Source organism: Primulina huaijiensis, chromosome 12, assembly GCF_012295235.1.
Source record: "Primulina huaijiensis isolate GDHJ02 chromosome 12, ASM1229523v2, whole genome shotgun sequence".
In the NCBI taxonomy this organism is placed as follows: domain Eukaryota; kingdom Viridiplantae; phylum Streptophyta; class Magnoliopsida; order Lamiales; family Gesneriaceae; genus Primulina; species Primulina huaijiensis.
Window position 1 is genome coordinate 4,832,264 of NC_133317.1, and position 15,895 is coordinate 4,848,158.

The 15,895-nt window shown below is 34.1% G+C and overlaps 2 protein-coding genes across 2 annotated transcripts; both read right to left on the bottom strand.

The window, feature by feature from the left end:
• Nucleotides 1-1,367: 1,367 nt before the first annotated feature.
• On the bottom strand, nt 1,368-8,692 carry LOC140989534 (pleiotropic drug resistance protein 2-like). The gene is made up of 20 exons (XM_073458759.1): nt 7,982-8,692; nt 7,747-7,867; nt 7,532-7,620; nt 7,227-7,311; nt 6,845-7,135; nt 6,676-6,766; nt 5,675-6,575; nt 5,430-5,590; nt 5,192-5,295; nt 4,941-5,106; nt 4,755-4,850; nt 4,331-4,467; nt 3,755-4,087; nt 3,331-3,621; nt 3,152-3,235; nt 2,834-2,967; nt 2,539-2,766; nt 2,293-2,464; nt 1,967-2,221; nt 1,368-1,865 (listed from the first exon to the last, which is right to left on the bottom strand). Exons 1-20 carry the CDS (start codon nt 8,377-8,379, stop codon nt 1,593-1,595), a joined length of 4,410 nt encoding a protein of 1,469 aa, XP_073314860.1. The 5' UTR covers nt 8,380-8,692; the 3' UTR covers nt 1,368-1,592.
• A 2,913-nt stretch (nt 8,693-11,605) lies between these two features.
• On the bottom strand, nt 11,606-15,371 carry LOC140989215 (uncharacterized). The gene is made up of 8 exons (XM_073458358.1): nt 15,178-15,371; nt 14,342-14,415; nt 13,788-13,829; nt 13,132-13,173; nt 12,959-13,042; nt 12,408-12,495; nt 12,051-12,148; nt 11,606-11,972 (listed from the first exon to the last, which is right to left on the bottom strand). The coding sequence occupies exons 1-8, from the start codon at nt 15,338-15,340 to the stop codon at nt 11,952-11,954; spliced, it is 612 nt and encodes a 203-aa protein (XP_073314459.1). The 5' UTR covers nt 15,341-15,371; the 3' UTR covers nt 11,606-11,951.
• Between the last annotated feature and the right edge of the window lie 524 nt (nt 15,372-15,895).

Genomic DNA, 15,895 nt, shown 5'->3' on the forward strand with positions numbered 1-15,895 from the left:
ATTTTAACATAATACCACTCAAAAAAATATATATAGTAAAAAATATATATAAATAAAATAATATGTAATACTCAATTAAAAAATTTTATATGTAAAATTATAATATATAACAAATTATAATAAACTATCAGTATAATTCATATTTATTATAAGGATTATATTGATTAAATTTTTTTTAAAGATTATATCATAAATTTAGTTTAAAATTTAGAGGAAAAAAAGAAGAAGAATGTGCATTAATGTTCAAATATATCTAAGATAGACAATGAATCACAAAAATTGACTAAGAAATGTAAATAAATAATTTTTTACATAAAATTTAGAAAATAAAGAAGAAAGTGAGTTAATGTCCAAATCTATCTAAGATGGACAATGAATTACAAAAAAACCCTGAAAAAGACATATTAATTTAATTTGCTAACTTAAATGAAGAAGGAAATGTAAAAAAAATACTTTTTTGGCATAAAATTTAAGAAATAAAGAGGAATGTGTATTAATGTCCAAATTCATTAAAGATGGACAATGGATTACAAAAAAAACTCTTAAGATAACCCAATAATTTAATTGGCCAACTTAAATGAACAAGGACATATAAGGAAATTCACAATTAAAGTGGTATATTAGAAATATATGATTTTATTAGTTCATATTTACAAATCAACTTGTGAAAAATTGACTAAGAAATGTAATTGGTATATTAGAAATATATGATTATTAGTTCATATTTACAAATCAACTTGTGAAAAAATTGACTAAGAAATGTAAATAAATAATTATTTTTCATAAAATTTAGAAAAAAAAGAAGAAGAATGTGTATTAATGTCCAAATATATCTAAAAATTGACTAAGAAATATATCTAAGATGGACAATGAATCACAAAAATTGACTAAGAAATATATCTAAGATGGACAATGAATCACAAAAATTGACTAAGAAATATATCTAATCTGGACAATGAATTACAAAAAATTGACTAAGAAATGTAAATAAATACTTTTTTTTTTACATAAAATTTAGAAAAGAAAGAAGAATGTGTATTAATGTCCAAATATATCTAAGATGAATAATGAATCACAAAAAAAAACCTTTAAAAAGACATTAATTTAATTTGCTAACTTAAATGAACAAGGAAATGTAAATAAATAATTTTTTGGAATAAAATTAGGAAAGAAAGAGGAATGTGTAATAATGTCCAAATTCATTTAAGATGGACAATGAATTACAAAAAAAAAACCCTTAAGATAACCTAATAATTTAATTGGTCAACTTAAATAAACAAGGACATATAAGAAAATTCACAATTGAAGTGTTATATTTATATGTATGTTAGATTAATATCAATATTAATATTATTCATGAAGAAAAGTAATGAAAATGGATTGTTTTGAATGTGGTAACATTCCGCAGATACATCACTTTTAACAAAATATAGGTAACAAAAAAATTAAATCCCGAAACACAAAAAACACTTATAGATAGCCACAGCAAAAGAGATTTTACTTTATAAAATCAAAACCACACTAAACAAGCCAACGTATATGCAACTGTTTATATACAAGAAAAAAAATCTTATACTTTCAAGTGTTCTTTTCTACCTCCTTTGGAAGTTCAAGTACTTGATCCCGTAAGCGAACACGAGACAGAAAAGGATCGTCCAGCCGACATGTGCTCCAGCAACAGCTCCAAGAAAGTCATACTTGAAGCCTAGAGAACTATCAAGATAATCCTTGAGTGGAACATCAACAGCAATTCCAGGTACTTCGAGTGGACTTGTCTTGTCCCCAACCTGCGACGTGACCAGACCATATATAGTCCACGCGACCGGAGAACCCCAATAATACCATCTCCACCATATAGGAATTTCCTGGAAATATCAGATTTTTAGTTCCACGTGAATTACTAAGTCCCGAGACATAAAACTGGACAATGTAGCATATACTTATCATCATTATCGAGTTTACTCACCGTTCTTGGGATAAGGAAGCCGGAGAACAAATTCCAAAAGCTGAGGAAAAACGACATGAGGATTGCAGCGATCATGTAATTTGGAGTGAGGGATACAAGCATCATCCCGTATGCAGTAAAGTAGACAAAGCACATGAATACAAAGAAATAGAACCAGAAGAACTTGTCAGGTCGCCAGTGGAAACCAATCATGGAGTAAAGAAGAAGGCTGTAGATAAATGTTTGGATAGCGATGTAAATGGTCTCTATGGCAACCTGTAGAAGATGTATGTTAGTTTCTATAGCATGAAATCAATTTTCTTTAAGCGTACGTTTACTCTTCCCACCTGGGCAAATGCGTAAGGCAACGGAGAATACATCCCGGCAGCCTTTTCGCGATAGAAGACTGTCCTCTCTACTGCTACCACAGCCTGCACCGCAGAAGTATTGGTTCCTCCAAGAAACATAACAGCGGCGTACATAGCACCAAGCAGATTCATTAGGTCTTGTTGTTTAGACCTGCATAAATAATGATGGAAAGATGAGCATATTGTTCCATCAATTTTGTTCTGGGATTTAACAAAATGGCTTACATTTTCTGCCCTTTGTCCCAAAATATGACTCCAAATATGATCCCGATGACGGTTGTCATAAAGAACCTGATCGAGTTATACTTTGGATTCCTCCAATAAGATAAATGCTGTTTCCAGAAGCAGGCTTTGCATTGTGTAATAAATGACTGTGAATATTGAGTTGGGAAATATAGATCGTGCGACCCTGGAGCCGGGGTGCTGAGTTCTTTAATTAGTTCTTGATTCCTCCTGTTACAAATAGAGAGTGAGAAATTATCTGCAAAAAGAAAATATAGAATCCATGTGTTCCAGTTACCGGTGTAGTTCAGAGCCAGCATAAATTTCTGCAAAATCCACATTAAGCTGAGCCTCCATGGCAGGTGTGCTGACCTCCAGCATCCAAGTTGCAGGATTCTGACCTTCTTTGATCTCAGGAACTCCGGGTACAGACTGGAGTAGAGGCATAATCATTTTAAATCAAAGAGGTAACGACTTTCTTGTGCAACATACCAGCAATTATTTGGGGTGTTAATTTTAGAAGCATAGAAATTATTTCATTTCCGTGCATATTACAAGTATAATTTACACTCCTAACTCTATCCTCACTCTGAATATTTTCTGATTCGGAACTTACTTGAAAATGTTCTACAAGAAGGCAAGAATGACGACCAAGAGGCCCCGCATAAATAGCTTGTCCTCCTCTCTTAAGTAACAGTAGCTACACAGAAAGTGGCAGCAGAGTTAAGAACAACAGCAGTTTCCTAGGAAAAATAAAGAAGATCCCAGCGCAATCTTGAAATTCTGTAAACTCACCTCATCAAAAGCTTCAAAAATATCTATGCTAGGCTGATGAATTGTGCAAACAACTGTTCGTCCAGTATCTACAGTGTTGCGCACGGTACGCATAACTATTGCAGCAGCTCTAGCATCGAGGCCTGATGTAGGCTCATCCATGAAGATAATGGATGGGTTAGCAACCAGCTCTACTGCTATGGTAAGTCTTTTTCGCTGTTCTGTTGACAGACCATCCACCCCAGGAAGACCAACTAAAGCATCTCTCAGTGGATTCAACTCAATCAATTCCATCACTTCCTCAACGAACATCTAATCGTTCAGAAACATACAAAAATTCAAAGATCTTGATGCTCTCAGAGTACAATCACGTGTAGCTAAGGGTGTGAGAGGAGTCGAGCTGGCTTGTAAGCTGTTCGACTCGAACTCAGTCAAGATAGTGTACCTTTCGTGCTTCCTTGCTAACGTCAGGTGAAAGCCGTAACCAAGCAGAGTATACAATTGATTCATACACAGTGACAAACGGAGAATGGATGTCGGTTTGTTCGCAATAGCCACTGATACGGGCAAAAGTTGATTGATTTTTTGGATAACCAGATATGCTAATACTTCCTTCAATGTATCCACCTGTTTTTCTTCCAGCCAACACATCCATCAATGTTGTCTTACCAGCACCACTTACGCCCACTAATGCAGTCAGGACCCCAGGCCTGAAAGCTCCATTGACCTCTCTCAACAATTGAAGCCGAGTTTCTTCCATGCCTTTGCTTTTCATTTCCTAAACAACATACAACAATTGTTGCAATCGTGTATCTACTCAAAAAATGTAGCATCAACTATAGAATAAATGAAAAAAGCTTTATTCATCACGTGTTTTTGGAAGATCTACTTTTGATTATGATTTTCAAAAATAATCTCATCATACACATCGAACTCGTTGCAAAGAGTAATATTTGCCCGTCAAAAAGAAGGGGTGAATCTTATAATCTTTTGAATTTATAATACCAAAAAAGTCACTTACAGCAGGCATGTCAACATAGTAGTTCACATGATTAAACGCAAGAGACAATGGGGTGAACGGAAGCACCATTCCTCGTTTCTTTATTGCCTCCTCCGAGGATTTGTTTCCGGACTTGTTCCTCGTGAGCATGTCTATGCCTGTTATTATTATTCATAATTCTAGTCACGTAGACGGAAAAACAAGAAGGAAATGGGGGGTGGGTTTCATGGGAAATTCTACATGATGACACAACTCTCGAGGGAAACATATTTGAGACATCATGCAAAAGACAAATTTGGAAGATAAAGAAGTTCAAACATTTTGAGAGAGCTCAATCTCTATATGAGCAAACAAAGAAAATATTCAGGGATATGAAATTTACGAACAGAAAACTAAAATAAATATCGTCCAGTAACTTCAGCTATTGGAGCTGCAGAGGTAATACCTTCGTCGGTGGTTGAACTACTATTGGATGCAGTATTTTTCTTGTTCTTATCCTTGGTTTTCTCGTCAGTTATAATGGATTTTGAATCACCGAAAGCTGTATAATTTTGTGCAATGGTTACACAAGGATGAATTTTTAAAAGTCTGAAGCATAAAGATAAACAAAGAAAACAGTGTCATATCTTACGATTCAGGTATGTCAGTGCCACAATGAAGCAGATGTTGAAGAGAATAGAAAAGGCAAAGAGAGCAATGACACAAACCCAATACATATATTCCTCAGTAAACATGCCCCGAGTTTTGAGAAGAACCTTGCCAACCGTAGGTTGAGAAAATCTTGTATCGTTGTTCAGCTAAATACAACACAAGAATGAAACTCAGGAATCTGACTACAACTATGCAAATAATTGCACGCTCAAGTTTACAATAAGAACTTACAGAGCCCCATCTCTCATCCAGAAATTCATTAATGGCTATAGCATTCTGGCCATACATCATTGGAGAAACGTAATAGCCCCAAATCATCCACGGTTTAATGTCATCTGATTCCAGCGAACCACAGACAAAAACATCATTCGTAACGACAGGTAATTTGTAAATTCTAAATGCACCATTTATTAGAGACTGAGTTTGCTTTCAAAACTAATAGAATTAGATAATGCGGTGATTATCTGACCTTTTGCGATAATAAAACCACCAAGAACAAACACCAGTAGCAATGTGAAGGTACCCAAAGTGTTTGCGACAACCTGCGTTCTTCCAAGTGCAGCAATAAATCGGAAAAGGGATAAAGCCATCTGATGCAGTGCAAAAAATGCCAGTAATTGGCGGAAAAACCTGAAAGCATGAGGTCAGAAACAATGTCATAAAAACAAATAAAAATACACACTCTTCATCTTTAGAGGAACATCAAGAGTATACCTACTAGCAGCAGGAGCAAATCCAATGGTATAATAAGTAAGAACGATCCATATCAATGATTCCATGAGTGAAAGGGGAATCCTCAGAAGCCAAATTGGCAAAGAAAATGCCCAAGCAGGGTAAAACAAAGCATCCCGTTGTTTAAAGAACACAGGAAGTCTAACAATAGTCAATGCGAGCTCTGCGGTGCCATTAAACATGACATTGATGAGGCTAAAAAAGAGTGCACCATAAAATTTCCCTCCATCGGCTAGCTGACCATATTTCATCTCTGTTCTAAAGAATACCGTGAAGGCAATTATAGACATCACAGTTATCTGGAATGTCTTGAATATATACAAAAAAGCGTTGCGTTTTATCAAGAGCCATTCCCTGGACATGCATGCTTTGAACAGTTCCATATTGGATATTCCATATCTATCAGTAACCAATGCAGCAGGATGAGCTTTAGTTTTATCATAAGGGATACACAGCTCATCAAAAAGCTTCAGTCCCACGTGGAAAGAGCTGAAGCGCTCTACAAACTCAGCCACTGAAATATATCTGTAGGGTTCATCTTTGTTAAACCAGTATTGCTTTTGGTCTTTAACGGACGTAACCTCTTGTAAAAAATCTGCCACTCCTTTCCTCTCAGGGCACTTGAATCCGACACTCTCAAAAAATTCGAGAATGTTTTCACGTGGACCTTGATAGACAATTTGTCCTTCAGAAAGCAAAACGATGTCATCAAAAAGTTCAAAAGTTTCAGGCGCAGGCTGAAGAAGAGAGATTATCATTGTCACGTCCATGATTTGAACCATATGCCTCATGTACTTAACAATTTGAAAAGTTGTGGAACTATCGAGACCAGTTGAAATCTCATCCATGAAGTAAACTTTTGCTGGTCCAACCAACATTTCTCCTACATTCACAGCAACATTACACAAAAGAGAGGGAAACTTGTCAAATTGTGTGTGCACAAAGTAAATGGAGAAGTGGAGCAACAAACTGTATTTACATACCAGTTGTTAGCCGCTTCTTTTGTCCACCCGAGATTCCCCTTCTCATCTCGTCTCCCACCATTATATCAGCACATATATCTAGTCCAAGAATCTATATTTGTGCAAAAAATGACGCAATGTAAATTTGGATTTAAAAGAACATGAACTTGCTACTAGAAGAAAAACAAACCTTAAGAGCGTAATCTGTTACGAGACTGGGTTCTTGACCCGGTACTGAAATGGCTTTCATGAATGCATCAATTTGAGGATCAGGTTTAATCCCTGCCTCCTTTTCTCTCCTTGACAATTCTGCTAGGAGGTCATATCTGGTTCCAACCCCTAAGCAGCGTCCCGAAAAGTTTAACGTCTCTCTAACAGTCATCTCTCCATGGTGAAGGTCGTGCTGGCTAATATATGAACAAGTTCTTTGGGGAATGAATTCAGACATTTCATGGCCACAATACGAAATTCGTCCACTAAGCTGTTCAAAAAGTTTCAAGTAAATCATGAATTTTGATAATCCCGAAAAAGTGAGGAGATTTATGTGAAAAATGAGACTAAGAACCGCACACCCTGAGATCTGTGTCTAGCTTTCCAGCAAGCGCCTTTAGTAATACAGTTTTCCCAGCGCCTGGAGGTCCAAGGAGCAGGGTCATCCTAACAATTTCAAAATAAACATGTTCATGATTTCAATCAGCCGGACATGCCTTGATACAATTTCTAGCTATAAATGTAATAAACCAACTGAAAATATTAATAAAATGTTTTTGGCTTATGCACGTTTGTTTCTTTGCACTTCTGTGGCAAAATGAAACAAGCATTAGCATAAAGTTGAACGTGCACTTAATAAAGATAATCTAGATCAAGAAAACCAAACCTCGAAGGTTTTACAATCCCATTAACATCATGAAGAATCTTGACAGCCCTCTTCGTCGAAGGGAGAATCCTTAGGTTTTCAAAAATCCCCTGTTGCCCAAAAAGAAAAATCCCTGTTTAGAGAGTGAGTATCCATTTATATACATTCCAATATTAATATCAGATTAATTGCCTTTTAGCAGTGCATGATAGTAAAAAAATAAAAGGGCTAAATACCTCGATCACATTCAAAGTAGAGTTCAGCAGAGTGGGAAGTGCCCTTGATCCAGCAAATGCATCACCTTCTACTGAAAGATGCTCGAACCGAACTTCTACTTTAGGAATGTCGATTCCCACCCTGATTAACAGTAAATCAGCATTTCAAAACTGAATTTGGAATTAAATAACTAGATACAACCTTAGTCGGGCAATATTAATAGAGCCATAAAAGTTCAACAATTATTATCCCAACCTATCTGTTCGATCCCTTAGCCTGTGCAAAAACCTCTCATTATCTTCCACAGCTTTGAGAATGTATTCTGTGAGATGCTTCTTATCTTGAATTCCAAGATTAGAAAAATCTACCTCCTCACGGACAACCTTTCCATCATCCATCACTTGCTCTAGAATACCTTTTCTCACACGATCGACGGTCGGTAGCCTCTCTATGGCAGCCCACATAAGCTCCTCATGATCGTCATGATCTCTCCCACTTCTCTGAAAGACATCCTGCCCTGTTGCGGTGAATGCTTCCCTAACACTAGCAGAAGCCCAACTTCTGGTGCTGACTGATGCGAAACTGATCCGCCTGCTAGTCGAATGTCGGCTTAGGGACCTTGCTGCTGCCATGTCATCCGGAGGAAGAGCCATTTTTTTCCAATGAAAAGTCACCCCTTTGCTCTTCAATTCCTAGTACTTCCTCTCCAAATCAAATCCCTACATTCACGGAAGCTGCACAGAAATATCACCACAAATGAGCTTATCAGATCCATCAATTCATCAATATCAAAGACAAAACTTTTCCCACTAAACTATTGGTAATAATATCATTTCTCTACGTTACAAGAAAGCTTAAAACCTCAGCAACGTAAATGTTAAAGTTACTTCTGTGCCCATCAAGGAAAAAACAATGGAGCATCTTATTTACTGAACGCTTAAGCAAGGAACACAAAAGTTCCAACAAAAAGACTACCAAATGAATGATTGTTTTACAAAAACAAGTTAAAACTTATTTATTGATCAAACAAATCCGCAGAAACCAATTTTTGAAGTATATCCGTCCAAACGCAAAAGAACTTACATCACAAATGGGATGCATATTGGATGGAATTTGGCACAAATGCATGAAAAGATTCTATTAACGGTGCTATACTTTTTCTTTGCACAAGTGGTACACCAAGAATTTAAAAAAGTCCAAACACCCGGAAGTGGTTGCCAATGGAATGGGAGTACTCTGGGACAGCACAAATATATAGTTTGGTATATATATGATTTGAACATCTGATATATAATATAAAGATAAGTTAATGATAAATATAATGTAAGATATTATATTTAATGTTTAGTATGATTTTAATAAGAGTGATTAAATTTATATATTAAATTATAATGACAAAATTAACTTTATCATAATAAATTTATAATTTTAAAGTTGTTTGAATTCATATTTCTTATCTGTTCATGTNCGTCCAAACGCAAAAGAACTTACATCACAAATGGGATGCATATTGGATGGAATTTGGCACAAATGCATGAAAAGATTCTATTAACGGTGCTATACTTTTTCTTTGCACAAGTGGTACACCAAGAATTTAAAAAAGTCCAAACACCCGGAAGTGGTTGCCAATGGAATGGGAGTACTCTGGGACAGCACAAATATATAGTTTGGTATATATATGATTTGAACATCTGATATATAATATAAAGATAAGTTAATGATAAATATAATGTAAGATATTATATTTAATGTTTAGTATGATTTTAATAAGAGTGATTAAATTTATATATTAAATTATAATGACAAAATTAACTTTATCATAATAAATTTATAATTTTAAAGTTGTTTGAATTCATATTTCTTATCTGTTCATGTGCCGACAATGCTTGCATGATTTATTTATTTTTACCTAATTTTATATATTATATAAATATGATAATTGAGCCCTTGATTTTGTGAGTCAAGTCAAATATCAATTTTTAAGGTTAATCGAGTGATACTAATAATTTTATTGAGATTTATAAAAAATCATTTACATAATTATCTGTAGTTCATTTATATAATTATCTCGAGTTCAAAACACAATTATTTTGATAATATAAAAATATCTGATAGGATTTATGATTTTTTTTATATATTGAGGACAATTAAATCATTTGTGGTGTTATTTATCATTAAACATGATATCAATCCCTCTCTTATCCAGTGTACCATATATAATAAAAGCCACAAATGTTGATAATTGTGGGGATGCCATATGATTTATTTTGTCTACAAGTATATGGAATTATTGAATTCATTCCATGCTTTTACATTGTTTGTGTTGATTTATTATATTATATGGGATAAACATAAGAGTCTTTGCCATTTGGCAAATTGCAACTTAATCCATTGAAATTAATTTAACATAGTTGAAATTTTCAAATACTTTCTCGAAATAAAGAAATACGCTATATCGTCTTTATATATATATATATATATATATATGATGTGTGACTCACCTATTGAATGTGATGAAATATAGAAAAATTGCGCATCCAATAGGTGAGTGACACCTCATCGGTGCTCACATAGGTGTGCACGATCTCACGAATCTTTATCTGTGAGACGGGTCAACCATACCGATATTCACAACAAAAAGTAACACTCTTAGCATAAAAAGTGATATTTTTTCATTGATGACCCAAATACGAGATTCGTCTCACAAAATACGACCCGTGAGACCGTCTCACACAAGTTTTTGTCATATATATATGTATATATATGTACATATATATATGTGTGATGTCCGGCACACCAAGATTCAATTTTATATTTTTCCCCGTGACCTAGCCGGTTGTTCAAATTCACGTATTAGTATTTCTAAAGACTTTATTAGTATCAATTCTAATAATCTAATTGTTTAGCTATTATTTATAATATAATAAATAAAGTGCATGCTTTCAAAAAAACATACTCGGTAGTTGGAAAAATAATAAAGTAAAGATATTGACAATCTAGAAGGCTGAAAAAATACGAGACAACTACTTCGGAATACGACGTGGTGGACTTCCACATGTGAAAATGTGCATGTGATATGCATAGATTTCGTGTGGATTAGGCATATTTCAACACCCGTTTGGAAAATATAGCTTTAATCATGCACAAAAGATATCATCCATCGATTTAGAATTGATGGGCAATTTTCATCTGTTTGTATTTAGTTTTGGTTCCATTTTTCTATGATGTCTTTACGTATTGAATCGATTTTGAATGGAAATAGAATTGACGGGCAATTTTCATCTGTTTGTATATAGTTTTGGATCCATTTTTTTTTTTAATGATTTCTTTACGTTTTGAATCGAATTTTTGAATGGGAAATAGAAGACGAATATGATATACTAATTTCGTACACTCATAAATTTTTTTTTTCCGATTGTCTCAAATATATAGTTCAATTTCTAAGTTTATTTATATATTTTTATCATTATTAAGTTTTTGAAAACACACCACCATTTGTTTGAATTATGATGAAATAAAAGTTTGTATGTAATCAACCATTTTGAATTATGCTAAAAAATATTGCTTTGAAAATATGTTAACGAGGAATCTGATAAAAAAAATTAATTTATAATACTTTATTTTAAAATGAGAATATTGTAAGTATCCAATGTAACTTTTTTAAAAAATAAAATTTTGCATTAGATACTAACCTCAACCCACTCACTGTAGCCAAAAGTATATCACATCACTTGCTACCATAACAACAAAAATTTTCGGTATACCGTACCAAACCACCCCTTGTCATATGCTAACCATATAGGTGGAGAAGGAAGTCTAAAACAAACAACATATAGTGTCGTCACGAGCTCAATTCATGAAATTGAGATGACTAAAATATGAGACGAATATAAAAATATGTATAATCTCACCTTCATCAAGTGAACCAAATTTTATCCTACTTACATATCATATGTCATCCAGTGACTTAACAATAGTGCAGTCGCGGATAAATAATTTAAACCGATACAAAATAGTAGAGCTAACATATGTTTTATTCAGATAAACAAACTAATGGGTTGGAAGTACAAAAAGTAAGAAGGAACATTCAAGTCTTCCTCTTCAGGTTTAGGTGTTCTTTCAAATCCATTATAAACCAACGCGAAGCTCTTAATATACGATGCTCCATGAAACATGCAATGCACGCATCCCTTGATGAACTTGTTAAAATCTTGCAGCCTACCCACTAGCTCGTTTTCCTTGCAGACTACACGAATATGAATGGTTAAGGAAACTGCATCGAGCATGCTCGTTGGTTTTTGAAGAGAATGAGTCGTGAACTTACTAGCATCTGATGATCGCCCATAATCTCTTCGATTAATTCTGTTACAGGTTTGTCAGCACTATTTGGAACAAGAGCAGCAAAGACTGGAGGTTCTAAACCTGCACAGATTCAAGCAATGAATTAGACGAAGCAGCACTTTCTGTTGAATTGCTTAAGTTCACTCCTGCAAAACAAAATGCAATCTCACAGAATTTGAGTGCTTCTAATTTCAAATGGAGATGGCAACCTCGGATGGCAGACAGATTAATCTTAAGATTATTCAGATATATACTGAGCTCTCATTCGTCTCTAGTTGAATTTGCCATTTGCCCTTTTGGGCATACAAAGTAACATTCATTTTCTAAAACGGCAAATTACCACATTCAGGAAAGGCGTCGATAAACATCATCATCTCCTCCCCAGTAAGACCTGATAGGAAGCAAATCCGTGGCAGTGACGATGCAACCTACACCGTTTTAAGCAGAATTTTACCATCACCATCATAATCAAGAGCATACATCCCTTAAAGCACATCAAGGAAAAGAATAACAGAGAAGGCAAGGTAACATTGTTCAGTGACTAGATCAAGTTCTACTAGGATAATTTTCTAATCATTGAATGGAAAGTGTTCTCCCTAAACAACAAGATCCAAGGCAGCAGCTTACAAAGTAAAGCGAGCAAAATAAAGAAACCACGCACATATTTTCCATTTTTCCTACATAGTTAATCAACTTTTATTTTGTTTTTGTAAAATAAAAAGTGTGTATTTACATCGTCAAAACCATCATTCATGGAGTGAAAATCACAGTAAGAAGATTCACTCTCAAGAATGAGGTCGATCGCTATTTGTTATGAGCTAACTTTTCCAATTCGTGCAGCTCTAGTTATATATGATAAAAGAAAATACAAGGTAGTTTCAGATGTATAACCATAGATGCTTCCAGATTTGATTGTTCAGCATTCACAGCTTGCCACAACGAAAGATTAAGCATGTCTTTAGTGCAAAAGATAATCTGCATCAAAAAATAAACCACCATATTTTAAGCTAATGTACCACTGGTGATAAAGTTACTAAACTACAAAATGCAGTGTGGACAATAACCTTGAGAAACTCGCCATCCAACTCTTTCAGAAGTTGTTTTATCTGCAAAAACATATAATGTCAAAAGCTATGACATTCATAATTAAGAAAACCGGATCACCCTATTTTACCTAAATGAAAGCTCGTGTGGTTATTAACTTGAGATAACAACACAATCCTTCCTAGGAAAACAAATCGACACTCAAAGATGGTCCTAAAGAAGTTCAATTAATGTAAAACAACTTATCAATAGCTTAAAATATCTAAATCTAAGCATCTTTAGGACCATTTGATGGGAAACTTGGCCCACTGCTTAAATAGAAACACAGCCCATAGCTTAATTAATTTGATCTTCAACTTTATGAGAGGTATCAAACTTTGTTGGTCCTCCAAGCTTTGAACTCCGGATACAGCACAATTCTGGCGCTCTCAAAGCTTCAACTCTTGCCATTGGACCTCCCAATAAGCCTAGATGATAGGTATGACAGTTGAAAAGAAATTTGCATGGAAGCTATCTCTTAGTATTACTATTGAGGCTACGAAAAGACACTGTGCGGTGAGAAACAGAAAAAGGAATAATATTAAGAAATTTGGCTTTGTACAATCTGCAGATGCAAGAAGAATGTGAGTCTGAAAGACAACAATACAAAGGAGAACATAAATGCGAGATATATTACCTCTGCTGAATCTTCCATCTGAAATCCCAATAACAACAAAGCCTGAAAAGTGCATAAATGTGAAACTTCGTTTTCATCTGTTAAAATGTGCCTGTTTTCACATCTGCATTTGGTTCACAAGTTTGGCTGGACTCACTAGAATATACGGCATGTTAAGCATGTGTTATGTATTTGCAAGGTCAGTTGCTATAATTAAAATTCCAATAGCATCAGAGCCAACCACAAAAACTTAATAACGAAGATCATCAACAATATCAAAGTTAAACAAGAAAAAATCTGAGGACTGCCAAATTATCAGTCTATGTTGAATCGAGGACGAAGAGAGATTATCACACAGCAAGGCCTGGAAAGCAACATGGGCGTGTTCCCAAGTTAGAAATTAGTTTGAGAGCACGAAGCCTCTTCGTAATGTAACATCAAAAGTACATAAATTTCTTCACAAATCAATAACTAGCCGGAAGCGTAGATCATTTTGACAAACAAAATTCCAGCACGTCGATCTAAAGTGTGTCCAGGTATGATGCCCAAATGCGACAAAATGGACCAGAACTTACTGGTGGACCATATTTTTCATCCTCAGCATTTAAGGGAACAAACTTGGAATCCTCTATCAACTCCGTGGGAAGATCTGTGATATGACGAAAAGAAAAAATCAGGATCAAAATTTTGTGATAAAGAGAACTACATTCAAGTGATGGTAGATGAAAATAATTTTCTACATCAAAGGTTTTGGAAATTACAGAATATACAAGGAAGAATCCAATGTTCTGCATCATTGTATGGTAAGTATATCACAATATATATCCCTAGTTAACATTATAATCAGTTAACTATCGATGAAATTTATCTTATAAAATTAGTGATAAAGTTTTTCTTTAATGTACTGGACAATGATAATTTTTAAACTTAAGTTGAAGCTAGTGAAATGAGTTAGCTCGAGCTCGAGCTCCAGCTCAAACATTTTACATGAGTTTGGGCAAAAAATTTTTGTACCAATTAATTTATTTTCAGAAGGCATTTGTTATCGTTAGAACATTTCAGTTCAAAGTCATTACATTAAAACGAAAAAAACACAAACATTAAAATATAAGGATTTAAAAATACATCAGGAATCTCTTATGCACGCAGACTACAGAATTGTGTTCCTTGTTCTTGATGCAGCAGCCATGTAAGTCCAACAGTCGGACATGAAATAAAATAAGAAGATACTTCTGAACCTTCAAACCCACATCATTCAAAAAGGCAAACGAATGACAATATTCAAGAATCACGTCAAATTCATTATTTCAACAAGAACAAAGCCACAAATTTAAGAGGCCCACAAGATCAAGAACACCAAAAATACAACAAAAACCTGAAGAAGTGTGTGTAGATAATTTAAAGAAAGGACCTTGAGAAGATGCTCTTGAGATTCTGTGCTTAAGCTTGGAGCTGAACTGAGAAGCCCGTGAAGAAGAGGAAGGCGCGACGTGCGAGTTTGTAGATAATGGCAGTGCATTAGTTTTACGGGGAAAGTAGAAATGGGAATTTTGGTTGCAGATTAAAGAAGCCATCGGCGTAGTCCACTCTCATCCTGAGCTCAATCTATTTATTTATTTATTTTGAAAAACAAAATTGACAAATATTATTATTTTTCATTAATTAAATAAAAAACCTAATAATAATATAAGAAAAATAGTAATAAATCGTAGGAAATGAATTGATAATAATAGTGGTAATAGTGTTAAATTTCTAAAATTAACAAACAATTATAAATAATAATAATATTACCAAAATCAAAGGAGAAAGTTTCAATTAAAAAAAAATTACACCAAATTCGATTTAATTCAAAATTGAAAATCAAATAAATTGAATTAGAATCGATTATTTTGGTTTGGCAAAAAAGAACTAATTTGTATGCGTTTGTGCATAAAATAATTTCAATTTTAAAGTCTTGGAGGGACAATTGTCACAACTTCGACATAACTTTAGATGTTCCATATATTTTGAATCATCAACAAATCCATACAACACATTTGAATTAGCAATACATTTGGTTTAAGAAATTTGAAATATATTTAAATTTATTATTTTAAATTCATTCGATTTGTTTCGACGTATTTAATCTA

Bases quoted from the DNA above. Each gene is read 5' to 3' on its own strand.
- LOC140989534 (XM_073458759.1), bottom strand. From the start codon at position 8,379: ATGGCTCTTCCTCCGGATGACATGGCAGCAGCAAGGTCCCTAAGCCGA. The intron at 4,851-4,940 runs GTAAGATATGAC...AAAATTATACAG, and splicing joins GGCACTGACATACCTGAATC to CTTTCGGTGATTCAAAATCC. The intron at 3,622-3,754 runs GTACACTATCTT...CTGAACGATTAG, and splicing joins TTAGCAAGGAAGCACGAAAG to ATGTTCGTTGAGGAAGTGAT.
- LOC140989215 (XM_073458358.1), bottom strand. From the start codon at position 15,340: ATGGCTTCTTTAATCTGCAACCAAAATTCCCATTTCTACTTTCCCCGT. The intron at 14,416-15,177 runs GTCCTTTCTTTA...GTCATATCACAG, and splicing joins CTCAAGAGCATCTTCTCAAG to ATCTTCCCACGGAGTTGATA. The intron at 13,830-14,341 runs GTAAGTTCTGGT...TGCACTTTTCAG, and splicing joins ATGAAAAATATGGTCCACCA to GCTTTGTTGTTATTGGGATT.